At 44.7% G+C, this 27,635-nt stretch overlaps 1 protein-coding gene across 4 annotated transcripts in view; it reads left to right on the top strand.

Moving 5' to 3' along the window:
* Positions 1-25,304, top strand: part of LOC143829555 (putative thioesterase PNKD) — a 59,554-nt gene extending 34,250 nt beyond the window's left edge. For 3 of the 4 annotated variants that reach the window (XM_077320676.1, XM_077320675.1, XM_077320674.1), the window contains exons 2-9: positions 11,789-11,904; positions 13,257-13,369; positions 17,305-17,363; positions 17,650-17,742; positions 18,038-18,201; positions 18,356-18,442; positions 20,884-20,999; positions 23,113-25,304. In XM_077320676.1, coding sequence (XP_077176791.1) covers positions 11,841-11,904; positions 13,257-13,369; positions 17,305-17,363; positions 17,650-17,742; positions 18,038-18,201; positions 18,356-18,442; positions 20,884-20,999; positions 23,113-23,286 — 870 coding nt within the window. In that variant the 5' untranslated portion in view covers positions 11,789-11,840 and the 3' untranslated portion in view covers positions 23,287-25,304. Of the gene's footprint in view, positions 1-9,452; positions 9,561-11,788; positions 11,905-13,256; positions 13,370-17,304; positions 17,364-17,649; positions 17,743-18,037; positions 18,202-18,355; positions 18,443-20,883; positions 21,000-23,112 lie in introns of those variants that run through there. The other variant, XM_077320677.1, reaches the window with a different exon arrangement.
* Positions 25,305-27,635: the final 2,331 nt, after the last annotated feature.

Below are 27,635 nucleotides of genomic sequence, written 5' to 3'. Positions count from 1 at the left end.
AACCATTATTCACCGATGGGTAGGAGACTTTAGTGGGAGGGTGAGAGAAGAGATGACCAATTCTAAGCAAGATTTAGGTTATTTTTGAATGTTTATATTTAAAAAAACAAATCTCCTTATTTCAAGGGTTACCCTGTTATTCCACTAGTAACTGCAGAAATATGCCTTTTCCATGCCGTCAGTTCCTGACAGATGCATGCCTACTGCAAAAAGCCTTCTAATTGCTTTCAATAATAGTGTGCAGAATCAAGGAGTTGGCTAGGAATATAAGCACTTCTGAGAAATAAACACAAGGTGGAGGAACAAATTCAGGTTCCTCAGGCTGCTTCTCTAAATGGTACCTGGTGTACCATGTAATAGTTTTTTATTAAAGGAGAACTATGGTTCTTATCTTACTTAAACTTACTATACTGCTTTAACAAAGTAAAATGAATTATTCAATTGAACTGGGGTGAATCTGCACTGGGCTTTTTATCCCCGGTGACACTGATTAAAGAAAGTAATCTACATGTTAATCGATTTCCATTCTGATATGTAGCACTTTAAATTTTCCCTCTGCAATGTCTATGATTGATCCATGGTGACACTACCTTTCCCCCGTGATATCCAGGAGCAGATATAACTCGCTACATTTGAGGAAACCGCTCCAAGAGCCCCAGTATTAAGTGTAGATCTCTGCATTTTGCCAGATTAACTTCCTGTCCCATGCCTCCAATGCTGACATAGCAAAGCAGTCTGTCTCTGTCACTGATTGGTCTGGGTGTCAGTTCAAAGACTGCCTGGTTCCCAGTTGCCATTCCCTCACAGGACTTATTTTTGCCCTCATTTTGGGATCTGTTTTAAAGTGACTGCTCTCCAAAAGCCTACACGGCTGGAGCTTCACCCAACACCCCTCCCCTAATCAAGCAGGAAGGAGACTGAAAATTGGGACAAATGCAGAAGGCTGACATGTTTAAAACCGGGGGGGGGGGGGAGGAAGGCTGTAGATACGAGTTCAAATGGGGAAAAATGTGAGTGCAGCTTGGGTCCTAGTTGGCATATTTATGAAATTAAAATGTATAATTGCCTTAATTTTCTACAAGTAAAACGGCAAGTATATCCAATTCTAGGGAGGGGGAAAATGAGTTGCAAACCACTGCATCTTAGCACATGCGGCTTCATTTTTGCCATTAGAGATCACTCAGAGCCATGGATTCAGTTTTAAGGGAGAATGACTGTTGATTTTGATATTTACTTATGATACTTAGGTTTCCTTTTTTCCATTTGATTTTTAAATGAATTTTAATTTTTTGTTAATTACTGGTGGTTATCTTTCCTGATTTATGAACAAATATATGCATACATACAGTGGCAGAGGGCAAAGGGTTCATTTGAGTCCCATCCTTTTCTGTCATTTTCTGTCATTTCTACAGACCTGGGTTTAGAATATGAGTGTCAGCCTGTCGGACCAGTATCAAAAATTGTGATGTAGTAAGGGCCCTTGTTACAGAGATCAGACAGATGATAAATAGTGACAAATAACTGCAAGACTGCTAAGCATTTTTTCTCCAACCATGGCCTCCTTCCAACTTCCTGGTGATCCCTGGCCAGAGCTTTCTCCATCCTGGCCCCCAACCTGGTGGAACAAGCTGCCAGAGGAGATCAGGGCTCTATCAGTACCAAGGCAGCTCCTCAGGGCCTGCAAAAGGGAGCCCCTCTGCCAGGTATTTGGTTGAGTTTGACCTGTACTATCACTTCCCAAGGGCCTTCCTCCTAAGCTCCCTCTTATGGCACCCACTGCAGTTCCACCCAACCCACTGGGCTATCAGTATGAGTTACTTTAATGTTTAATTTTTCTATGGTTCCATGTTGCTTGTTGTTTCGTTTCATTCATCATTTTTAATATAAGTTATCTGTACTGTTTCTGTTCTGTTTCATGTGAACTGCCCTGACCCTTCGGGAAGGGCAGTATACAAATAAATAAATAAATAAATAAATAAATAAATAAATAAATAAATAAATAAATAAATATTTTTTAATGCGTTGCATCAACACACTTAAACCATCCTTCTTTGTGCTTGGTCTAATTTTTGTTTGTTTTGTTTCTTAATGATGTCAACTATTTGTGGTAGGCATGGGTTTGTTTTGTGTTATTAGAAAAATGCATAATGAGGACAGCAGCTAGCTATCCTCATCCCCACTGGGGGGATGATCCAGTGAGAACTATGTATCCTGTATGAACATACGCATGGCTTGTTTTCTTGTTAACTTGGCCTCTGCATCAATTTGACCTTAGTCAAATGTAGTAATCCTGAAGCTAAATCCCATTTATCCGGTGACCTCTCCAACGTAATTACCATCATGCCTAAGCCCCCTTCCTCTCCACCGCGCGAGTCATTTATGTCTGTATTAAGAAGGGTCTTGGATATCCATGGAGTCCAACTAGTCCAGCATTCTTTCCCACAGTTTCCAGCTGTATGGTTCTAGGGAGCCCACAAACAGGCCATGGTAGAAACAGCCTCCTCCTCTTCCTCCTCAGCAACTGTAATTCAGATATTCTGCTTCTAAACATAGAGGTTCTGTTCAACATTCTGTACAATTATAAACCTATTCTCCTCAGAAACTGTGGTTTAGATCAGTGGTCCCTAATTCCCGGTCTGGGGACCGAGTCCATTGATCAGTCGGTACCGTGCCGCGGCTCCTCCTTGTCCTCCTCTCTGGTTGCTGCCTCAGGGGCTGCCCTGTCACTCTGCCGCCGGCTCATCATTGGTGCTCTCCGGCGGCTGCCATGGCTGGGGCTCCCCTTTGGTGTGGCACTACGCAGCTGCTGCTAGCAGTGCCCCCCCCCAGCAGGCAGCGGGAAGTCAGGGGTGCTGGTGGGAAAGCAAGCAGAGCAGGGGCTCAGGCGGCGGCGGTAATGTTCCTCGGAAAAGACTACCTCCCCCCCCAGGCCTCAGTAAAATTGTCAAGCATTGACCGGTCCCCGGTGATAAAAAGGTTGGGGACCACTGATTTAGATATACTGCCTCTGAACATGGACCTTCTATTTAGCATTCAAGGTTAATTGCTATGATAAATTATCCTCCATGAATTTGTCTAACTCCCTTTTAAAGAAAAGGGATTCTCTAAAGGCAATCACCATGCCTTGTGGGAGGGAATTCTCTTAAGTTTTAGGACAAGTTCTTTTTTTCTGTCCAGAGTCTACCGCAATTCAGTTTAACATGAATCCAAATTGTAGCATTCTGAGAAAGGAAGAAACATGTATCTCTATCCAGTTTATTCACGCTATGCATATTTTATTAAACCTTTTGTCATGTCTGTCTGTATTACAGTGCAAGCCTAAGCAGAGTTATACCCATCTAAGTTCACTGATGTCAGTGACCTTGATGGTGTAGCTTGGCATAGGATTGTGCTGTAAATTGTCTTAAAAAACAAAACAAAACAGAAATTACCCAAACACCTGAACTTTTATTAGGAGGAAGTGGCTGCAACCATCAGTCATTCTGGTTGTTTTCTGTTCCATTTTTAGTGTTATGCATGTCATTGTTTGCAGAACTGTATTGCAGATTTATCTTTGCTGTAGGTTTATGTAAAGGCATCTGTTTTAAGTGCTTTGAAGTCTGTCTGGGTTTTCACTGTCCGGGAGTTTTTTTTGTGTCGTGCATTAAATGGCATGAGTCCCAGTGCAGATCCTTGGAGAGGCCTTCCCAGCTTTTGAATAGCTGTTTTGTTTCATCCTCTTCCAGTTTTTATGTGCTGCTGTATATTTAAATAATTTGATCCCTTTGTATACTACCCTGAAAAATTTTGAGTGGTGGCAAAGTAATAGAAATATTTCTCCTTTGACAAATGGGCTGCATCAATATATCCTCCTTCTTACACATTTTTGTATGGAGGAATAACCATATTCCAGGGGGATACCTATAGATTCTGTTTCCCATGTTTGTGATGTTCCTATTATGCCTGTGTTTAGTACCCAACATTTCCCAGTTTCTCTATCCTGACTTTGAATTGTGTTGTTATGGCCAGAGTATCAGCTGAGGCTGATAAATTCTGTTTGCTCCCCTCTGCGGTTCCATGTGCTTTTATCTTGGTCATAAACAAACCATATCTGGCCATTTGATCTTTTTGCCGTTAGAAGAGGTAAAATGCCAGAACTATTCTTTTCACTCTAAGAAACATAATTGTGGCACTAGTGGGAGGGATAGACAAAGAATAGTTTGCAACAGCTCTCAAAAACAGCATCAGCAGTGTTGGTACAAAAAGTTTCTGTAGTACATTCCATGCTGCCCACAAGGGAAGCACATGTCCCTTCCATATGTTTGCAGTTTGCTGGAGAATTTTTCAGGGTTAAAGCCCCTGAGATCTGCAACATCTCTGAACACTCTCTCCCTAAGAAAGCCTGGAGCAGGAGACCTGTAAGAGAGAATTCTCAGAACCAGACTATGTCCCCACCAAGGATGATGTAAAGAAAGTGAAAGTCCAAACACCAAGTAGGGCATTGGCCTTAATCCAGTGGTTCTCAACACTTCCTAATGCTGCAACCCTTTAATACAATTTCTCATGTTGTGGTGACCCCCAACCATAAAATTATGCAACTGTTCTTTCACAGAAATTAAACCAAAACTGACCAATGGCCTGAAGATCTATTGTTCATGATTGTATATAAATTGTTTTTTTTCCCCAGGGTTTCTCAGTTCAGTTCTGCCTCTTGTCCCACCATGTTGATCTCGCTCTTTTCCGCTGCTCCAGACAGACGAACACCCCCAGGTTGAGAGCCACTGCCTTAATCTAAATGAACTTGAGGCCCATTCTTTTCCAGCTTTTACAATGGCTGAAAAAAATCCTGTTTTGGAAGGCATTTGAATGTTTATACTGTTGCTCTTTGCTGCTTTAGCTGTTTTTAATGCTATTTAGTTCTTCAATCTGATCTAATTGGCTGCTAGCTGCATTTGGGGCTTGCTTCTGAAGTCAGTTGGCAGGCTAATACATTTGCCCCTCCCATATTTAACCTTAGATTTGGTCTACACGTGTATAGAATGAGGTAACAGCATAGATTGCTATGAGTACAGGATGCGGGTGGGGAGGGGAATCACACTTGTGATGGGTCCTGTGTGTAAAATACCATTACTGTTAGAAAATTAGCAAATCAGAGATGAGGCTGCTCCCTTATATCCCAGTATTCTACTTGTAAGAAGGTTGTTTTAGTGTAGGGAAACATTCAAAATGCCCCCCCCCCAACCTGCAACCTGAAATGGTAAACCCCTCAGAATTCCCCCATCTTAATCTGCTGTAGATATGATCTCGTCCCTTTTCTTTGGGACATGCAGTCATGGGCTTACTTGAAAGGACAGCTACACCCGAAGAAGATGGCATGACTATAATGTGGACAGGGAGAAGCCAGTATGGCAGTAGTTTCCCTCATAACTAGTTGTGTCTCCTCCCCCACTTCAGCACATTGTCCTTCCTGTAAAATGCCAGTTGCTGATTTTACATAGAAACACCCTAAAATGGGGAAACTCTGTGCAGCCTCTACTATTCCTGGGCCTGGAAGCAAATTTGCAGCAGTTCGGTCTGCGTGGAGGGATGGAACCTGCAGAGCTTGTTCGTTAGATCAAGCTGGCTGATAACTTGATGGAAAGCAAATACAGAACAGGTATGCCGAATTTGTGTTGCAAGAGCTATCATCCCAGAGTGCCCAGGAGGCTGAGCAGTGGAGCCCTTGGTTCAAGTGCCATTGGTGCCCCCCTCTCTGCCACTCTACATGTTATACTGGAGTTGTATGTGATTAAGATTCCAGATAATTAGACCCTTAAAATTAAAGCTCTGGCGGGGCATCTAAATAAATGGTTCCTAGTTGAGAAAGCTTAACTTTTCCCCTCATAAAGTTTCCCTGTTTGAAAATGTCCCTTTCCCCAATAGATAAAGACAGGTAGTGCCTATCCCTCCCTTCAGCAAAGCAAGTCTTAGATCAGCTTGATTTGGGTGGAGGAGTAAAAGACTCCTTTGTTCCTCATTGCTGGTGATCCGGTAATAGGACTAGCATCTTGCATAAGCTCGTCTTCAGCCTCAGTCCACCAACTTCAAAATGGTAAATATAAAATTATTACAAAGGTTACTGAGGTTATGTGAACATAAAGTTCTGTATGATACACTGATTGTTGGGAAACAGGTCTGTTGCCACCTATCAATGAAGGAGAAGGAGAAGGAGATGAAGATGAAGATGAAGATGATAGCCATTCAGTCGAGTGCGACTCTTAGTGATCCTGTGACTCAACTCCTGCCATGATGTCTGATCTTGCACTGCTCCTTTTAGTTGTATAATGTTCTGCCCGGTGTCCACTCTGATTGTATCTAACCCCCACGTTCTTTGTTGGCCTGGTTTCCTTTTTCTACTGACCAATCCTAGCATAATTGCTTTCTCTGTTGAGTTGGATCGCATGAGATGGCCGAAGTAAGTGAGCCGGAGATTCATTATTTTGCCTCCCAGTGACACATCAGACTCTATGTGCTGTAGTATTTCCTTCTTGTGACTGTTGCTGTCCATGGACCCCACAGAAGCTTTCTCCAGCACCAGAATTTAAATTAATTAAATCTTCTCATGTCTGATTTTTTCATTGTCCAACTTTCACAGCCATAAGTGGCCATTGGAAATATGATAGATCTAACTAATCTACATTTAATAGTCAGGCTTGTGTCCTTGCTCTTGTTCTTCAATGAAGTGGATGCTTCAAATCTAGAGGCAGTATACTTTTGTATATTGGTATGCTGGTGACCATCAGAGGAGGGCTATTACGTCAGTGAACTGATTGAGAGCTTCCTAGAGGCATTTGGCTGGTTACTTTTGGAATTCTGGACCAAATAGATCCTGAGTCAGCAGTTTAATGTCCTTTTACAACTGTTATTAACATTATTTATCAGGCATCACCCATTTGAGACACAGGGAACTTTTTAGATGAAATAAGATGCCTTAGTTGCTTGGTAAGATCTGTGATTAATAGACCCTTGAGGAACTGGTTCTTCAGGGTTGATTTCATTGCTATTGTCAGGGTCTAAATGAAACAGGCAAATTTAGTTTAAAGCTCAGTAGAACTTGTGGCTGATCTGGAGCGGAAATGTGTGAGTACATGATCCAGTCGAATCAACATTAGAACGTATGCAGGGAGTCTGTGTTCTCAGATTCTGATTTGTTGGAGGAAGTTATTGTGGAAACAACTTAGAGGGGTCTTCCAGGAAACAGCTCAGGCGGAGCTGGTAAGATCTGCAGCTGTTTTGAATGTGTAATTCCACAAGGCTCTATACTGAGTTAAGCAGCTGGATTAATGTGCAGTGCAGTGCGTGGGTGTGGGTGACTGTGTGCAATTCTGAATGGCTTCTGGAACACTTAGCTAGCATGCCAGAGAACCATGACCCTGCAGTTCATGGTGCTTATCTCTTCTGTACTGAATTCATTGTAGTGCTCAAGGGGTGGGTTTTGTTGTTAAACTTGGATTCCAGCCATCGGAGCTGTAACATTAATTCTGAAGACAGCCTGTACTCTCATGCCAACAAGAAGCTGTAGCTAGACTAATCCCTATTTATCTCTGATAATGCTCTTCCAACCTTAGTTCCTAGCACTCATCTGATCCTGATTCATTTCCCAATTCGGCTGATCCACCATAACAATTCTTTGCAGCTGCCTTGCACTATCCAAACTCTTATCCAGTTACAGAAAATGCGGACACAGTCCAGGATAGAATCTGCACTGGGCTTCTTATCCCGGTGACCCTGAATTAAAGAAAGGCATCTAAATGTTATTTGTTTTCCATTTTGATATTTAGTGCTTTAAATTTTCCCTCTGCAATGTCTATGATTGATCTGTGGTGACCCCACTTATCCCCCACGATATCCAGGAGTGGATTTAGCTCGCTGTATTTGAGGACTCCACTCTGAGATCCCAGTATTAAGTATTATCTCTGCATTTTGCCAGATTAACCTCCTCCCCGGCACCTCCAAGGCTGATGTAGCAAAGCAGTCTGTCGCTGATTGGTCAGGGCGTCAGTTCAAAGACTGCCTGGTTCCCGGGTTGCCATTTCCTCACAAGACTTATTTTTGCCCTCATTTTGGGATCTGTCTTAAAGTGACTGCACTCCAAAAGCCCACAATTTTCTGAGCAGAAATTTGCGTCTTGCATTTACTTACCCCTCCTCATTCTCTGTGAGGCTGCTACCTCCCAGTCCCCCCCTCCCTCACCCTGCTTCTGCAGGAAAAGAAAGATAAACAAGCAGCCTTGTACTCCACTTGGCCCCTTCCCTGGCTTGTTCTCAGGAGTCAAAAGGCAGGAAATAAAGCACTCTTCAGCCTGTGCTCCTGACCCCCCCCCCCGTCAAACGGGAAGGAGACTGAAAATTGGGACAAATGCAGAAGGGCTATGTGTTTAAAATCGGAAAAAGAAGGCTGTAGATATGGGTTCAAATTGACCAGAATTTGGCAAGATTTACAGTGGTAAATAACTGCAGACTATACTCTGGTTTCAAACTATTATCTGACAACTGATGGGTTGATGGGGGACCCAAGAACATTTGCAAATGGATTGCCAGGAATCTGAGACTGGAGGACTATGCAGGCTGAAGAAGAGATGCTCTTTCATTTCTGAGCATTTGGGGGGGGGAGTACTATTTTCTTAGTCTTCCTATCTGAGCATATTTTCTCTGTATGAATCTCAAACACTTGGGGGCTTTCCGCACAAGGACCAATTTTGCTGAATGTTTGCAGTATGCAGAAATGCTATATTTAATAGTGGAATTCCGTCATTCCGCATACCTTTAATTCTAGTGGAATTATAGTAGCATTGTATTCATTCCCCACATGTTTCCGGTCTTGCTGGAATCGCAACAAAGGAAGCGATATTTTTCCATGCTTCTTCCCGCCCCTGGCCATCAGTCAAACAGAACAGCCAGTGAACTGTTGTGTTCATGCTCCCGAAAAGCCCCTTTCCCTTTAAGAACTGTTTTTTAAAAAGCCGAAAACACCAGTAGCAACGAACATGTGTTAATTCGTAGCAACGAATATGTGTTTATTCATTGTCTCAGAAAGACCTTTCTTGCTGGAGTAGGAGCTGGTGCTTAATCATTTACACGCTCTTCAAGTAAAACAAACAAAAAAATTCCCCCCCCTATGGGCACGATTTGTGGCCGAAATTACAGGCAGTGTCGAGAGAGGGCTGTATTGTGCTTGGGAACTTTGAAGACACTTGCAGTAGGGAGCTTTGTTTTACTCTTAAGCACTTCTGTGGACGGACTTTAGCCGGAGAAGCCTCGTTTGTTCGTTGCTTTCTCCGGTCTAAGGGAAAAAAATGGCTATCGCTTCTCTGGAAGTTCGGGGGCGAGAGCGGGGACATTCTTTCTACCGCTATATTGAGAATGCACATGTCTTTTGCTGATGTGTTGCAGCTTGTGCTCAGAAGTGTAGCGGGTATTTTTTAGGGGGAATCCACTTTTCCCGATTTCCCGAAAAGCGCTACAACGAAGTGATTTTTGTGGGAGTGTTGCAGATTGTGTGTGACGTCATGCGAAACGTTGAATTAGTAGCATTTACCAAAGGTAAGACTTCTGCTACATTTAAGTCGTGCAGAATGGCCCTTACAATTGTGGAGCCTCTTCAGTCAAAGCAAGCAGAAAGTGTAAACCTGTGCTGCTGGAGGCTCCAAACTACACATTGCACACAATCTCTTTGTGAGAACTCCTCCTTATTGTTTGTTTGGATGATTTAAGCAATCCAGCTTTCAACTCTTTCACATTCCTGTTTCACAGTCCTAATTATTAACTTCTTTTGCCAGACCTAGTGATCACTTCTGTCCACTTCACAGGAGCAGATCTTCCACTTTTTAAAAAGTGTTTTATGGCATCTTTGATTCGGATTATTAACCATGCAGATATCCTATTGGATTTGGCAGTCGCTTTTCTAATGTGAGGAATGCATTCTGTGTGGGCTTCATTTAGTATAGTTTCACATAGCTTCCAAACAACCCCTAGGGATTTGACTCCCTTGTATTTCGTTTTCAGCTGTCTTCTAACTAGTTCCTTCATTTTTGTCAAGTTCCCAATCATATCCTATAATCAAATATTACTGTTTTGAATTTTAGCGGTCACTTTCCATTATATAAATGCTGGCCGTAATAGCATTGTGGCCGCTGCTTCCATCTGGGGCTTCCTCTTACATCAGTCATGAGCCCCGCTCAGAATCAAGTCCAAGGTCACTTCCTCTCCAAGTGGCTCTGTGACCGAGTGTTCAGTAGGCAGTCATTTTTGATATGCAAGAATCTCATTTACGTAGCATGACTTAAGCACGTGTTCATCCAGTCGATGTGAGGGCAGTTGAAGTCACACAGTTTCCCAACATTGTCTGCTTTATTTCCTTTTCCATTTTGAGGTCAGCTTCGAAGGTTTGATCAGACAGATGACAGTACATCCCTCTGCTACACCTCCTCCAACACATCCCTCCCTGGGATTGATTTTCAGCATTCCACCATGTTTCTGAAACACTCAGTAGTAAAGTCACAGCACTAAACACTCCGTTTCCCTCATCTTGGCTCAGAGGTTAACATTTGCCTCTGCCATCGGGTTGGATATTGTAGTGTTGAGTTAAGCAATATAGTGTTACATAGAACCATGGAGATTCATAGCTACAACTCTCTCTTTAGCTGCTTGCTCAGTAGTGCAGGAAAATTCACTAATACTGCATATAGATGTACACATCTTGAGAGGTGAGCCTGTGTACTTCCAATTCAAATGAAGCTTTGGAGCATGGTTTCTCCCCTGCCTTTCAACCAAGCCAACTGTAAGTGCTTTGTGAATGGCCCTCTCTCCCTAATCAAAATGCCACCTCCCCTCTCCAAATTGAAATTGAAAATAAAAAATGAGTGGATTTCTAAAATGCGCTAAATAAGGGCTTAATTGGATGAACATCCCAGCTGTCTAGACAAAAGGGGAAAATGGTTTTTAAAACCCTCAAAAGTATGGAATTAAGGATGAAAGTTCATGCCGTAGACAAAGCCACATGCATGTGCTTGTAGAAGAATAGAGGCGGAGGAATCAGATCTCACTGTTAAGTACAAAACCCCACACCCACTCTTGTTAATTGACATTTCTGTATGAACCGTGAGAAATCCTTTCTGGGAAATTAACAGATTAACTGTGTTTTCTGATCATTTATGCAACCTGTGAAAAGCACCTTATAAAACCATGAGCGAGTCAGGTAGGTAAGAGTCTGAAGCAGTATTGCCTACGTTAGCGATCCCCAACCTGTGGGCTGCGGACCACATGTGGTCCTTCGACTAATTGGAGGTGGGCCCCGAAGGACGCCTCCCCCCCCGGCCCTTTACTTCATCCCCCCCCAGCCCTTTACTACACACTTCATTGTTGTGGCGTGTCTGTATCTTATTTTGAAGGGATGTTTAAACATTACCATAGCAATCAGAGAGCGCTAGGGCAGTGGTTGAGAGTAGAGGAGTAAACTACCCCCCCACCGGGCCTCAGTAAAAGGCATTGAGTGGTCCCCGGCATTGAGTGTTCCCCAGTGATAAAAAGGTTGGGGACCACTGGCCTACATGATTGGATAGCTAAGAACTAGGTGGGTCTGTCCTGTGAAAGATTCCAAGATTTTGGTCATTTTTAAAACTCTAAGTCTGTCTTAGTGAAGCTTCGGCAGCGGGAGTTAATGACTGTCTGGTTGATTAAACATCATCCTGATGAAAACAACAGTACAAACATTGGTACATGAACAGGCTTGACCTTCATTGCCTCACTGTTTGTCTCTCCCTGTCCTGCAGGTATAGTCTGTATGCCCACACCCGGCTGGGCTACCTGTTCTACAAGCGACAAATGAAGAAAGCACGGGAGCGTTATCCTCAAGGCCACTCTATCACTCAGCCGCTCCTGTTCAGTGGTAAGTGCCAGGACTCTTCATTGGATTTATGAGTCTTGTGTGCACTGCACTGTCTAATTAGCTGGATTTTACCTTTGTTTAAATTTCAAGGCAGGAAATGTTTTGTGTGTCTCTGGTGCCAAACTGAACTATGCCATGGCAAGTAGAACGAATTACAAATACCGTTAGTAGGTTCAGGTGGATAGCCATGTTGATCTGAAGGAGCAGAGCAAAGTTTGAGCCCCTTGAAGACCAACAAAGTTTTATTCAAGGTGGAAGCTTTTGTGTACACGCTCACTTCCTCAAGTTGCGGTCTCTGGAAATCTAATCTTTGACATGAGTTGACCTGGCAGCAAGCTGCAATGTGAGTATTTTTTTTTGGGGGGGGGGCAGTTTGTCAACTCTTCCACCCCCATGTGTGACAACAGTGGTATAATTTATTTTATACTGAGATTTCTTCATTTAAGAGCCTCTGGCTATCTTGTCCCCCACCTTTTTCTATACTCCCCCTACCCATCTTTAAGAACAAAAACTGAGTGGATACATTCTGATGCAGTGTGAATTTGAGTCACACGGAAGTGGTAAGCTTGTGTCTGAGCAGGGTCAGCTTTAGACTGCATGCCGGGGGGGGGGGGGGGGGGTAGGGCTCACGGGATTGAATTCTTTGCGTAAAGAACTGACATGGTTTTTTATGTGGAGGAAAATTAATTCTGTGCATGGAAAGGCCTCATTTAGTCCTCTTCTGGAACTTTGATGTACAGCCAAGGGATAGATTTACCATTTCAGTGAGAACAAGACCCTAGTTGGATCTCACTGTACTACTGTAAGTTTTAAAGTTGCTTTAAAAACCTTTTGTACTTCCTTCTGAAACTACTGTTACAGGTGATAAATGCTGTTAAATCTTTCTGCAGGAGAGGGCAGTTGCTAAGCACATGAGAACTTGCTGTAGGTGCCTTGTGGTAATATTGTAGGCACTTTGTCCACAATTTGTCACATTTTTTTATTGTTTAAATTATTGCCTGTTCTACCTTCAGTCTCTTTGAGGTAGGTGGACTAAAAATGCTGTTTAATTAATTGATTGATTTAATTAAGTTTTCCCTTTAAAAAGGGGGACTGGGCACAGTTGAGGTGAGAGAGAGGTAAAGAATGATATAAAGTGTGGGTAAAAGACTTACCAGTCCAGTACTTAGAAAAGACCTTTTTCTGCTCCCATCTCTTTGATGATTCCTACATTTTCTAGAGCAGTTCTTGCAGAACTCCAGTTTCTCACTTGTCTCGCATGTCTGAGACGTGGATTCCTTCACCTCTGGTACCATCTTGTAGAATAATTTTTTTCTGACTTCCCCACTTCCTTCCTTGCTCTGTCACCCCAGGAGTGAAGATCTTGCCAATCCCTGTCTTGTCCAACAACTACAGCTACCTCGTTATTGACACTGGCTCGAATTGTGCCGTAGCTGTGGACCCGTCTGACCCTGTGGCTGTGCAGGTGAGGGGGATAAAATGGGATATCCCAACCCACCAAAAGGATGGGAACTTTAGCCCTTTTTCTTGAGCAAAACTAGAATTTCTTTTCTCATTCAATACACCTGTAAATTAAAATGTTTGTCAGGAAAACAGAAAGGGAGTTGTCAAGGGCATACAACTCTGCAGTCATAGAAAGCTATGTTGTCTGGATTAGCCTCTTATAAACTGTTTATGCACTGGAGGTTTCATGCTGGGCTGCAGGCTGGAGTTTTAGTCGTGGCAGGTTGCCCCACCTCTTCCTGCACGCACACAGGGGAGCATTTGGCCCAGTGCGCCTCATCTGCCCCTGATTTGTGCTCCTGCATGGGAGCTGGGGCAGTGAAGTTCCCAGTGCGTAAATGGTCGTACTGAGTTAAGAACTCACAGCTGTCCAAGCCTATGCTTGGTAGAAGAATTAATGCTCACGGAGGTCACAAAGTGGCATGAATAGAGAAAGGGAGCAAACAAGACAAATGACATACTTTACTGAAATAGATGGATTCCCCCTCCCCCTCCCCTCCCAGACAAGGGCCAGATTTATGAAAATGAACCCAAATCATCCCTTGCAGTATTAAAGGAAGAAATTGGTATCACCACATAATCCAACACTCTTCTGGAGTGTGGGAATTTGTTTGTTGTGTATATGAACATTCAATTCATGGTGGAAAGGCTATGTTCCAAAATTATTAGGTGCCCTCCCTGTACATAGGCAGGATAGTATTGTTTGTAGTGCTGGGATCCTTTCATTACGCAGAGCCAGGCAGTCCAATTCAGGCAGCAAATGCTGAGTTACCATCAAGGGGAGGAAACTTGTTCCTTTAATTTATATTTTAATCATTATGACAGATGACATGTTTTTGGCTACGACACCCTTTCTCTATGGGCATAACTGGTTTAGCAGGCATTTATTCTCCTGAGAGAATCCTGGGAACTCTAGTTCTGTGTGTGGAGTGGGAACTTCGAGAAGTCTTGATGCTCTCGTCAAACTACCATTCCCAGGCTTCACAGGGGCCAAGTTGTGACCATTAATTCCGTTCAGGTCCATTAGCTTAGACTTATCCAAGCTCTACCGTTTCCTTGTTCTTGTCTTAACTTGTTGGGACAAGGCTGTTTATCTCCACCTGCCCCATCTCTGGTGCTCTGCTTCTAGTAGAATAAATGCCATCAGAATGTTCCCGAGGCACTACAGGAAAGCTAATCATGCAGTTCCCCTTGTATGTTTGCAACTGATTTGGCAGGAAGAATGCTGTTTGCTTTCATTTTTAGCCTGCCATCCCACCCTAGGAAATACGTGCTGTACCATCCCCTCACCATTTTCTGTTCCTTGCTGCCACTTCCAGCTGAGGACTTAGGCTGTCTCCTTGTAGGTCTCCTGGGAAAGCAGTCAGCCGGCCCCAGCCAAGGTCATACTAAGGTTAGAGACACCCCACATGATGAGCGCTGTCCCTGCTGCTGGGGGGCTTGTTCTCATTCCTTTTCAAAGGCTTGTGTCCAGCTGGCACCCTCAAGGAGGAGCTGAGCGCTTTGTTCAGCTGCAGACTGTAGAGACATGCAGGCCTGATGGATGAGACAGCCAGACCAGGGACCCGAAGGAAGACGCTTTAATATCTCAACTTTGAATGAAAGGGCGAGGGCAGCTATAAACAATAACTATATCCCCCTGTGAGCCTGGGGCTTCCTTTCAAGGGTTTTGTCTAGGCGCCTTCTGATTTAAAGTGTTGTCATGTGAATCCCAATGAAATAATCACTTTAGGCAGTAGTAGAGGTTAAAATAAACGTACCCACACTTGGAAGACAATGTGGCAGAAGCAGGCGAGGGTTTCATTGAAACTGCTGCAAAAGAGACAGTTTGACTCAATGTCCTGTTAGAGGCAACTAGAGTAGAACTTGCTTAGCTGGGCTGCCTCTGCCAGAAGAAAGCGGAGAGAGCACTGATACTTCCAGATCTCTGCTCCTTGCTGCAGCCTATGTGCTGCTTGGCACTTTGCCATAGGGGATGCTGTGGGAAGGTGGGGAAGAGCTGCCTCTGCACACTTGTTTTGTGCTCTCTCCCTCTCTCTCTCCCCTTCCTCCTCCCCCATCTATCTGTCCATCTATCCATCCATCTTCTATTGCTTAGCTTTAGCTTAATTAACTGCCACTCCCGGACCCTGTCACCTCATGGCGGTTTACAGTAAAATCCATAAATCAAATACTTCTGTAACCTCCCCCCACGCCCTCCATGCCCAATGATAGCAACGCCCCCCCCCCCTGCACCCTCGGGAGCTGATTCAATTCTTTAGAATCCTCCTCAACTTTAATGCAGAGCCTCAGAACCATTTGATTTATCTGTTTGTTCTTTTTATTATACGCCAGCTTTCTCAATGAGACTTAAGGCTGATTACACAGTGTAATCATATAGTATGAGACACCCAACAAACAGTGCAGTAGGGCTAGGATCACAAATATATATATATATATAGATAATGCAAAACCCCAAACTGAACGCTAGTCTAATATGTCCTCAACAGTGAGAGAGAAAAAAGAATGAAATTACAAAACTAAGCAGTAATGCAGGAAGATAAAAATAATACATACCATAAGCAGTAGAACAGCAGTTCTCAACCACTCTGAGTTGGCAACCCCAACTGCGGCGGCAGGGTTGGCGTGTGCACAGGCAGCATGTGCATGTGTGCGTAGGCGCACAGCAGTTGGGTGGTGTGGAGGCGGCCATTGTCATGGCTCCTCTGCTGCTGCTTGCAGCCGCCGCAACAGCAACTAACCTGGGGACCCCCCAGAAGAGGCCAGGCGATCCCAAATGGGGTCCCGACCCACAGGTTGAGAGCCACTGCAGTAGAACATTTATAAAAATGCCCTCCTGAACGAAGTAAATATCAGTCTGGGAGCAGACTGTCCAGTCAGAGAAGGGAAGCACCCATCAGTCCTAGTGGCAGAGGTATGATCAAAATCCTTTCCTCTCTCCATTCAGAACTAGAAATGCTTAATGTCTATTTGAGATAAAGGCCTGCCTTCCCCAGCTCTCTGCCCAGTTCCAAGTGGTGGAGTAAAAACTTGGCTAGGAAGAGTCCACTCAATCATCCTTTACTCCAAGTGGAATAAAATGGGAGGGGGGGGGGGTCCATTGGCCCAAGAGGCCTAATATTCACTGCCTTGAGGACCCTGATTGGGTGGCGAGGCAGCATAAAAATGCTTTACATAAATAAATGCGATGCTCCTCTCCTTATATGTTGGGGAGTAGCTCAATGGTTGATGGTTTCTGGCTTGGAGCACTTTTGTAGTTAGATCATTGGAGAAGTTCTGTATGTTGGAGATAATACTGAAATTGAATGCTGTATAAAACTTAGCTCTAGAAGAATATGTATCTGAAGAAGTGGAAGGAAACAGGCTCATAATCAGCGTACTTGTCATGCTGTATACATTGAGAAATTAAATTATTACTTTGCAATTACCAGATGTGAATAGATTATTTGAAGATGAATTTCAATCAGTTTTGAGATTATTCTTTAGAATAGTTTATTACACAGCCAGTTCTATATACCGTTTTGTATCTTGTTTTTTAGTTCTGACCAGGGGATAATTCAAGCCTAGGCAAGGAGGTGTTGCTGCCCTTCAAAGCTATTGGTGGTGCTTCCTGGTTTTGCCCTTCCCTTCTCTCTGGCCCCAGTGACTGATAGATCGTCTTTGAGCTGCTGTCTGCCAGTGTAGTCTTTTCACAGCTGGACTGTGATGCCAGTCACTAGACATTCTGAAGTGCTTCTGCCAGCGGCACTTGTCTGCATATGACAGAAGAAGGAAACCAGGAAGCGCCGCTGCCATTGAAATAGAGGCTTGTGTTTCATTGGCTAAAATCATGTACTGCCTTTATGGAGTGCAGAGCAGCCACAGTACTCATAAGCATTTTTTTTCCTTACTCTGTAGTCAGTCATCGAGGAAGAAGGGGTGACTCTGGAGGCCATCCTGTGTACTCACAAGCACTGGTAAGGCACTCCTGGTTTCCACTTTCCCATAGTGAGTTGAGGACTGAAGGTGTCTGAAAAGGCATGTGTGCTGCTGAGCAGCCCCTTTGCAGCCCTCCTAATGCAAGCAGCACCGGAGGGAAGTGGGTAAGTGGGGTAATCTCCAGGATCACCATCCCTAGTATGGCCTCCTTGTGTCTTAATTAGAAATAAGCCCTTTTCTCTGGGCACTAACGTCAGGGAAGAGAGATGAGGATTAGCGGGAAAGACAAGCTTCCTTTGTTGCTTAATGAGCATCTTTCTGCAGGGATCACAGTGGGGGGAATGCGGCACTGCGGCGGCGGCACAGTTCCTGTAGGGTCTATGGCAGCAGCTGCGATGACATCCCTGAACTGACAGAGTGAGTGACGTCTGATTCCCCACACAGATAAACTGTTTCCCTGCCCAGCCTGGAATGGAAAGACACCTTTCTACATGAACCATTCCCTGGTTGAGGGCTCTAATCAAGAAGCTGTAGTTCTCCATCGCTAAGGCAAGAGAGTTGCTGTGCCATTCGTTTGTCCACAGGAAGGTCAACCAAGCAGGGAAAGCCCCCTCCCCCCCCCATTATCCTGAATGGCATGCTGAGTCCCTACAGATTTCCAGGTTGGCTGTAGGCTACTCCTTCCTCCTTGTGACCGCTTACTGTGTTCTAGTCCCCTCTCAGACAAGGAGACAATCATGATAGGACGGTTGCACTTCAAAGCCCTCTTCACTCCAGGGCACACCGTGGGGCACATGGTCTATGTGCTGGATGGGAAACCTTTTGAAGGGCCAGCCTCTCTCTTTTCGGGAGACCTCCTCTTCCTCTCTGGCTGTGGTAAGTTGGCAGTTGAATGGTATCTGGAGTGGGCTGAGGAAGAGGCCCATTGAACCCACCCCTGTGAATAACGGAGGAGTAGTTTTATACAGAGATGGGAACAGCTGGTGAGTTGCTCCTTGCCTAATTAACTGCTGACTCCTTATTCACGTAGGCCGGATATTTGAAGGGACTCCAGAAACAATGCTGGCGTCACTAGATATAGCAGCTAACCTTGACGAGGACACACTTCTGTGGCCAGGTGAATGCTCTTGTATCTGTTTTATAGCTTCTTTTTATTCCAGGCCTGTAGGTCAGACAGTGGAACAGTTGCACCGTGCGGCACAGGTGGAGGGGAGAAGAATATTCACTAGTAGCTCTGCTAATGGACTGTGTAGAGCAGTGGTCCCCAACCTTTATTAGGCTGGGGACCGGCAGGGCATCGGGCCGCGCCCGTGGGGACCGCGGCCACGCCCACGCCTACGCATCGGGCCGCGCCTGCGGGCCGCGCCCGCGAGCAGCGCCCGCGGATCGGGCCGCACCCGCGGGCCGCGCAGGCGCGGCCCGGCCCTGATTCCCTCTCCCCGCCCTCCCCGCAGTAAGAAGCTTCCCGGGCCGCAAGCTTGCGGCCTGGGAAGTTTTTTACTGCGGGGGGGGGGGCGGGGAGAGGGAGCCGCGGCCCGGCACCATGGCCTTTGCGGCCCGGCGCCGGGCCGCGGCCCGCAGGTTGGGGACCACTGGTGTAGAGGATTCGTGGAGACTGGTGGGGATAGCTGAACTGACGTATTGTTTTGCACCTGATTCCCCTCCCATTTTGGAACCTTAATACTGGCCATGTCTCTACAATTGAGACTGTGGACTGGGTATGTCGATGCAGTCTAGATTTCTCTGTATAAAATGGATAGATGCCACTATCTACAGAACATGGCTGGGAGCTTGTAGTCTTTTGTGTATGCAGAATCTGCATTGCAGTTAATTCAGGGCTTTTGCAGTCCTCAGTAATTACCACATGATAATGGCTTACGGCTTACTTGAGACTGTTCAGGGGAGAACGTGACCTAGATAGCTGCCACCCATTGGCCAACATTCCATTCTTGGGCAAGTGCTTGGGGGGGGGGGGAGTGGCTGCACAGCCTCAAGGAATCTTGGAAGAAACTAACCTAGATTCAAGCCTGCTAGTTTTGAAGTGGAAATGGCCTTGGTCTTACTGAAAGATTATCTGACAGAGCAGTTTCTCAGTGGAACAGACTTCTTGAGGAGGTGGTGGGTTCTCCATCTTTGGAAATTTTTAAACAGAGGCTGGATAGCCATCTGACAGAGAGGCTGATTTTGTGAAGGCTTAAGGGGGTGGCAGGTTACAGTAGATGAGCGATAGGGTTGTGAGTGTCCTGCATAGTGCAGGGGGTTGGACTAGATGGCCCAGGAGGTCCCTCCCAACTCTAAAAAAAAAAAAAATTACCATGAGCTCCTGCCAGTAAAATACGGGTAGGGGCTCATGATAATCCTAGTCTGTTGACCTCTGGAGAGCCACAGTTTGGCCACCCGTGTCATACAGGGTTATGAAACTGCCCAGAGCCATCTGGAAGAGAGGTATAAAAATCCAAATAGATAAAATGCAGTGCCTCCAAAATATGGACAGCTCCCTGCTCTGCTTCTATTAACTGGGTCAGTTGGATGTGGAAGTCCTGCAGAAGGCCATAGTGAATAGACCAGGCCTAGTAAGCGGAGGCTCAGGCCAGAGATGTTTGAGGTGGTGCTGCTTGAATACCGAGGAGTCCCAGAGAGGGGTGCACTGCCAGGTTGGTATTTTGGATTTGGCCCTATGGTTGCAGGCTCAGGTCTGCTCGGTGGCCCTTCGTGTTTTTCACTGGTTACAGCCCTTCATTGGAAACCATGCTTTGGCCACAGTGATCCATGCTCTGATTGCATCCAGGTTAGATCACTGTAATGTGCTGTTCGTGTGGCTGCCTTTGAAAACTGTTTGGAAACTTCAGGTGGTCCAAAATGTGGCAGCTACATTATTGTCAGAGGATGGAGACAAAGATGGTTTTCAGTGGCATCTCCTTACCTATGGAATGCCCTTCTCCCTGAAGAAGAGCAGCTAGATTTTGTACCCCACTTTTTGCTACTCAAAGGAGTCTCAAAGCAGCTGAAAATCACCTACCCTTCCTCTCCCCACCACAGTCCCCCTGTGAGTTAGGTGAACTGAGAGGGGTCTCAGAGAAACTGTGACTTGCCCAGAGTCACTCAGCTGGCTGTATGTGGAGGAGTGAAGAATCAAACCTAGTTCGCCACTTCTCTTAATCGCTACACAAAGCTGGCTCTCACCTTTAGGCATCAGGCAACAATATTCCTTTTTAACCAGGCTTCTTTTTTTAAGCTAAGGTCTTTCTTGAACTGTGGTTTTCTTCTGCCCTGAGGACTGTTTTATTAATATCCATTTCAGTTATTAGATGCCTTGTTTTATGCTGTTTTTGTGTCCCTGGCTTGTTTTTAAGCTACCTCAAACAGGTCTTTGGAAACATAGCAGAGATATTTCCCCAATTAATAACGAAGTCATCATGGGGATGCAAGGGTGGCGATTGTATGGAGTTAGAGGAAGTGCACTTTGACCTCTGGTGTATTCAGAAGGGTTGAAAGAGAGTAACAGTTAGCTGGACTTCAAAGGCAATCAACCACACCGATGTCCTTTTCTCTCTTTAGGACATGAATATGCCTTAGAGTGTCTAATGTTTGCCAGTCTTCTGGAGGCAGAGAACCCTTTTCTGGAGCAGAAGCTGCAGTGGGTGAATCAACAACGAACTGAGAGGAAAAGCACGGTAAGGAAGGGTGTGTGTATTTGGGTAAGAGAGAGAGAGAGACCAGACCAAAAGCTGTCACTTCACACCTGGAACTGGGATGGGGGGTTCTTGATGTCATTTGGAATGGTTTATGGATTCAGGATTTAACTGGCTCCCCCTTCCCCCCCTCATTTGCTGTGCATTCGGGTGTGTGCGCGCATGTGTGTGTCCTCAAACTTCCTTCTTCTAAACTCTCCATCTACTGCAGGTGGCATTCACTCAAGAGCAGCTTCCTGGCTCTTCCCTCCCACTGGAAACACCTGTCTAGGGATCTTCCTGTGTATGTCTTAGTTGAGCCATTCATTTGGGGTTTGATTGTTTAATAGTAGATTGAAATCTGACTTCTAGAAAGGAGGAGGGAAATACAAGCTAGATTATAGTTAGAATTTTTGTATCACAGAAAATATTTCCTTATTAAAGGATCATAAAATGTTAAAAGAATATGTCATTTGCTTATGTTTGTCTTCAAATGTGTGCAACACTCTTCCAGAAGCTGCAGTATTATTGGATGTGATACAGTCAGGGGTAGTCAAACTGCGGCCCTCCAGATGTCCATGGACTACAATTCCCAGAAGCCCCTGCTAGCGAACGCTGGCAGGGGCTCCTGGGAATTGTAGTCCATGGACATCTGGAGGGCCGCAGTTTGACTACCCCTGGTCCATGGGATGAAGGGAGTGTTTTGATTTCAGACAGGGCTCTGTTTGTCTTAGAAGTTCTTGGTCTCATACACTGTGGCTCATGCTGGGACATAGTGCTTCCATGCCTCAGTTGCTTGCTCTGTACCTTCTAGTTGGTCCTGCAGCAGACTAATACGTGATACTGGGCATTATAAAACTGGAGGCCAGGCCTGGTAGTCCACACTCAAACACGTGGGGCAATTGATCTCCCTCTTCACCAATTCCTCTTCCACTGTAATAGCATTACCATATTTTTAATGAGTCTGCATCCCTCCTTATTTATTTATGTATTTGTTTGTTTTTTTATTTCCCGCCACTCCAGAGACTGGCTTGTGGCAGGTTACAATGTTCGATAAAACCCCATTAAAATAGACAACAAAAACCACAATAAAACCCGGGCAACATGTCAGTAATAGCTGCCAAAACTCCCCTACCCCCTTCCCAACCTCTACCTCTGGAGGAATGGGAAGAGGGGTCAAGATCCCAAGACTAGCTGCTGGCTGACCTGGGGGAGGACGGGACGGGACGGGACAACAGATCTTCCTCACTACCCCGGCCTCAGCCATAGACCTGGCTGAAGAGCTCCTATATCTGCTGCAAAGCCTCATCTAGCTTTTCCTGACTTTATCTGACATGCCTGGCTGTGACCAACCTCTGCTTTTTTATGATAGGTAACTGTCATCAGGTTGGTAAGTGGGAAGGAGAGAAGCGAGCCACAAAAGTGGGAAGGAGGCTGCCTGGAGTGCTGAGAGTCCAGTATTGTGGGGAAGGGGGTATAGGGGGAAATGAAGCGATCCCCACAATCTGTATGGATTCCCTGCTTGTATTTTATTTATTGATTTATTTTTCCATTTGTGTGCTACGCTTCCCAAGGGGCTCAGGGGGGCTCAGAGCAATCATAAATATAACAGAAAAACAACATAGAATCCTAAAATATGGTTAAATTAAAATTAAATTCCAGTGATTTCAGAAGGACCACCTGCTACCCTCAAGGGAATGGGGGCATATAAAGTGAATTCTCAGTAGTCAGTAAGTGGGTATTGGCCGATATTTGGGGCTCATTATTTAGGGAGGCCAGAATTTTTGATGGTGTTTCTAGGCCCCAACCATAGGCCTTGCAGAACAGCTCCCTCTTACTGGCCTTGTGGATCTGTCTAATTTCCCTCAGGGTCCTGATCTCACTGGGTAGGGTGTTCCACCAGGTCCTAATTGAATAATGTACAACAGTGCAGTAATGTAGTGATGTGTGCAACAGGGAAAATACAAACCCCTTCAAATTATTCCATTGTGTGCATTTTTAAAGTGTGCTCCTGTAACTATGGGTATTGCAAATAATTGTAAAGTGTAATGACTGGTAAGAGCCACCTGTTCCCACCGCATTTAAATGCACCTTTCCCATTCTGTTCCTCTCACAGTGCCCTTCCACCATTAGTGAGGAGAAACAATACAATCCCTTCCTGAGGACTCACTGTCGGGAGGTGCAGGAAGCTGTGGGCCTCCAGCGCCAAAGGGATGAGAATTGGGACCTCTTCCGGGCCCGGGTACTGAAGGAAGTACGACGGCGAAAGGATGTCTACAAAGCAAACTAGCGAACAGTGTGGCACCAGTGTGGAGAAGGTGTACTCGGAGGCAGTGGCACAACGGTTGCCTTGGTGAGAAGGAGTCTGGTCACAAAACAGGCTCTACCCTACTGAGGAAGGATCTACTTGTATGTTGAACTCTCCCACAATGTGAAGTGAATGGAATGGAAAGACTGCCGGTCAGGCTGTTTTCCTGAGTATTAGTTGTCAGCGTTGTTTACTAAACATGACATAAGAATGGAACCTGCAGTCTGTCGTTAAAGCTGCTGTCTCCTGGAGGACTGAATAGATTTTTGTAAAAATCAGTGTGAAATACCACCCCCCTGTGCTTCCCACCTAACCTGCTCTGGGTGGATGAAGTGGTGTGGGATTAATGCTTGGAAGAAGAAAAAATGAACTTTGTGACTGTTTTTAAATTTTGTATGTTTGAGTGTGCCTCCCTATTGCTAGCTCAGGGGAGCTTTTGCTAGCGCTCCTGGGTCTTGTTACAAGCACAATTTCAACACTTTGTTTGGAGAGATAGGTACACATGTATGAAAACGAAGTGCTTTTTGATGTTTAGCTCCTGTCTAGCACATAAAAAGTTACCTTCTCCTTCCTCTTTGCTGTCTTGGGCAGTTTAAGCACCTTCTAAGGCTACCTAAACCCAGGAAGAGAGGATTATGTTATACATCTTCTGTTTGCTCCTTCTTTTCTGACTTTTTCTTAATTAAAAAAAAAGTCAAGCACATTGACTTTTCCAGAACAAAAAGGCTCAAGTTTGTGGCTCAAATTCCTGAAAGATAGATATCCAGGCTTGTGCAGGGTTCCATCACTTCTCCCGTTGCCCCACAAAGCACAAGCACTCCTAGAGTTCAGGCCAACAGTGGAACCAGTGGGAGTCTGTGCCAGTCCCAGAAGCAGAACATGATATGCTACGTGACCTCATTCTGTGTACAAGTGTGTTGACTGGAAAAGTGAAGATGAACATTATGGGAGCTTTTACTGATTTTTTTTTACTGGATATTTTTTTGCTGAAACTTGGATTGTGTCCACACAACAAGCATTCTGTGTTTTCTTGTCAGGGTAGCTACACATTCACTGGCAGTGGAGGTTTGTGTTCACTTTCCTTCATTAGCTACTGTTTTCCCAGTATTTGTTCCCACCGCTCCACTGTTAAGGTTTTCGTTCTGGCTTTAAACAAAAAAATCGGTAGTCTCTATAGCATAAAGATTGATTGCCATGGTCTGATATCTCTGAATTCCCCGATTTCATTCTTTTAAAGGAAGTCTCTAGACAGTGTAAACAAAACCTAAGAATTCAGAGGAGTTACCAGGTGTGGCAAAAGATTGTATGCATAATCTACCAATTACCATTTTTGAAGAAAAGCTAGGGGGAAAATCATGTCTGGAGTGTTGGTGATCTATGTGTGGGGATGAGGAAAATGGTGTCAGGGTGGTCAGCACCTTCAGAAATGCATATCTTTCTGCCCTTGTGCTGTGGAAAGATGCTTTCTGATCTTTCCAAAAAGGTCATTATAAACCATCTTTGGGAAAGATAACAAAGCAAAGCAAGGAGAATCCAGAAAGTGAACAATTAAGGGATGATATTGTGTGGCTGTTCAGGTTAAAAATGCACTCCAGTTTGGATGCCAAACTGGAACAAAACCTCCATGTGGAAGCACCTTGACCATCAACAATGTGGCCTTATGGTTGCTTGTTGTGTGCAGGTATATGAGTTAAGCTTCTATTAACCTATTTCTCTGAATAACACAGAGCTATTAAGAAGGGCTGGTAGTGTTTTTATTTCTTAAACATTATGCAACTTATTTGCATTTTTAACAGACACTACATTTTATCCTATCCTGTCTTGGCGCTCCACAAATACTTGATTTTGTTTTACAAAGATAATCTTTTTTTAAATTTAGGTTGTTGTAAAGTTTAATGAGCTGCTATTACAATGTCTGTCTTCAAATGCTGAGGCCCTGTAGGGTAAACAAACAAACAAACAAATGTAAATGTCTGAGAATAAAAGTTTACAATGCTGTACCCTGTTTAGTGTCAAATCACTGAAAAAATATATTCATTACAGTCCAACTTATTTAGGGTTAATTAATCAGGAAGCCATTGCTTCATAAACCATGAAAAGTGTAGGCTGGGTTATGCAATTGCACATCTCACATAGAACTCTGAAACTGGTCGCAGAAAGTTCTGCGCATAAAAGGTGAGGCACAGCCTCATAGGAACGGAGACTACAATGTCTTTTCACTGGGCAATGAATATCAAGACCTGGGATTGGCTCTAGTGCAAAATTGCTGATTGCATCAAACCTCTTGTACAAGCAGAAACACAAGGGGAAAAACTGCAGTCACTGCTTATGCTAAATCAATCTTATTGTATCCTTACTTGTGTTTCCACTCATATAAGTTGCAACCAATTTCTGGGCGCTATAATGCACAGGAGGAAAATGGTAGCTTTTCCACATGATCTTGTGCAGGTAGAACTATGCCAAGTCCACTTATGTTTCCGCTTTTTCCTACACACCCAGTTCTGTAGATCTTCGTCACAGCCTGTCTGTTGTCCCTGGGGATTTCTGTACCCGTTAAATGTAGCAACATGCCAGTCGAATGTAAGTGTTATATTGCATCCCCTTCACCACATCCAGTGTCTGGCCAGCTGACAGCTTGCTACATTCTCCATTTTAAAACGCTTTGGGAATTGCATAAAGTGGATTCACCACCCTAAAAAGTGCTAGCGACCGGAGAACAACCAGCAGGCAACCAGCAGAAGGAAGGTATGGAAGCTCAAATGTGCTAGAGCTGTCTATTGTCCTGCCCTCGTACCTGCCTTCCTCTTCCAGAGACAGGGATTTCTTTTTTTAAATGGTGATGTGCCTGGAGCAAAGAATAAGTGGACATGCGTGTAGGCAATGCCAGAAATAAGACATTGAACAGAAACAGACACAGCAGGGGGAGAGAAGGTGGGGAGGGGGGCTGAGCAGTGAATAAGGCCAAAGATTTATGGCACAAAGCATGGCTCTCAAAAGTGGTGTTCAAAAGCACCATGAATTTATGATTCCATGCATGGTCATTGCAATGGTTAAGTTTGAATTTTTAAAAAGTTAGCAGGTGTGGGACCTTTAATCTGCTTCAAGATATGAAGGAAGGTTATTGGTTGCCTGGATTGATTGACAGACAAGTGTGATGCATATAAGAAGTGTTGCTCTCTTTCACCTTTTCCAGCAGCAGATGAGGAGGGTAAGGCATGTGAAAAGATGGCAGACAAAGGTGAGACAAGAATAAAGGTGAGGAGGGCCTGGGAGGCATTATATAATTTCACACTTTTCCATTCCACGGGCATGACACTATTTTAGCTAATGTGCAGAAATTCCCCATTTTACTGAAATGCACAATCTAGAAGAGGAGTTTGGGAAAGAAGAAGCACAGAATTCAACCCTCTTTCTGAATATAGCCCAATCCCCTTGATGCATCCACCATTAGGGAGTTCAGATTTGTTTTAACCCGTTGTGGGGAGAGATTCAAATTATCCACAATGGCAGAAAATTCTTTCAAAATACCACTTGAATAGCTGCAGCATTAAAAAGGGGTGCCACTGTGTCATGTCTGAAATCCAGCGTCCACCCAGAGACAGCCTGGGTACAAATTTTTATAGTCAGAATAACATCCAAATTAGGTAATTCTCTAATTAACCACTCTGTACAAAGTTAGATAAATATCCATTCAACACACAGCCTGCTTATCCTTGTCTTGTCGATCTTCAAGCACATAATGGCGGTGCCTTCCCTGTCTGGGCCAGCTTCCAGGGACTTTCCCCCCTCCCTCATGCAAGCTGCCAGGGCATCTTCGTCTGTACAAAGTTCACTCTCCATTCTGTAAAGTCAAGAGGCTTTACAAGAGGGAAAACCCTGAGGGTCACTCCATCACTCTGCAAGCTTATTCAGGACCTTAATCCCATGATGTGCTTTCCCATGTATGTTGCTGAGTTGGGTTGACAGATGTGGTCTGGGTACCCCATCAGAGCATTTGACATCCCCCAGCAAATTAAACATCCGCTCCCTTGGTCAGAAAACTGCCATTAAGGGAAAGGTCTAAGCCTCCTCTGCCTGTTTGCTGTGCTCCTGATTCCGATTTGGCCCTTGCATGCCTGGGGCGTATGGAACTCACAGACCATGCCCATCACTTTGTCCAGGGGATGTTCCTGTGTATGATGTACAGTAGTTAGGCCCCCAGAAGCAAATCCTAGTATGTTGAAGGGGACATTTTTCCACAGAAGACCACATAGGACTGCTGCCTTGTCCTGGAACTGACTCTGGAGAAAAGATGCTAATGAACAGCGCAAGGTCTTAGTTATGCTTCAGAA

Source organism: Paroedura picta, chromosome 2, assembly GCF_049243985.1.
Source record: "Paroedura picta isolate Pp20150507F chromosome 2, Ppicta_v3.0, whole genome shotgun sequence".
Taxonomy (NCBI): domain Eukaryota; kingdom Metazoa; phylum Chordata; class Lepidosauria; order Squamata; family Gekkonidae; genus Paroedura; species Paroedura picta.
This window is presented reverse-complemented; position numbering and strand designations above follow the sequence as displayed.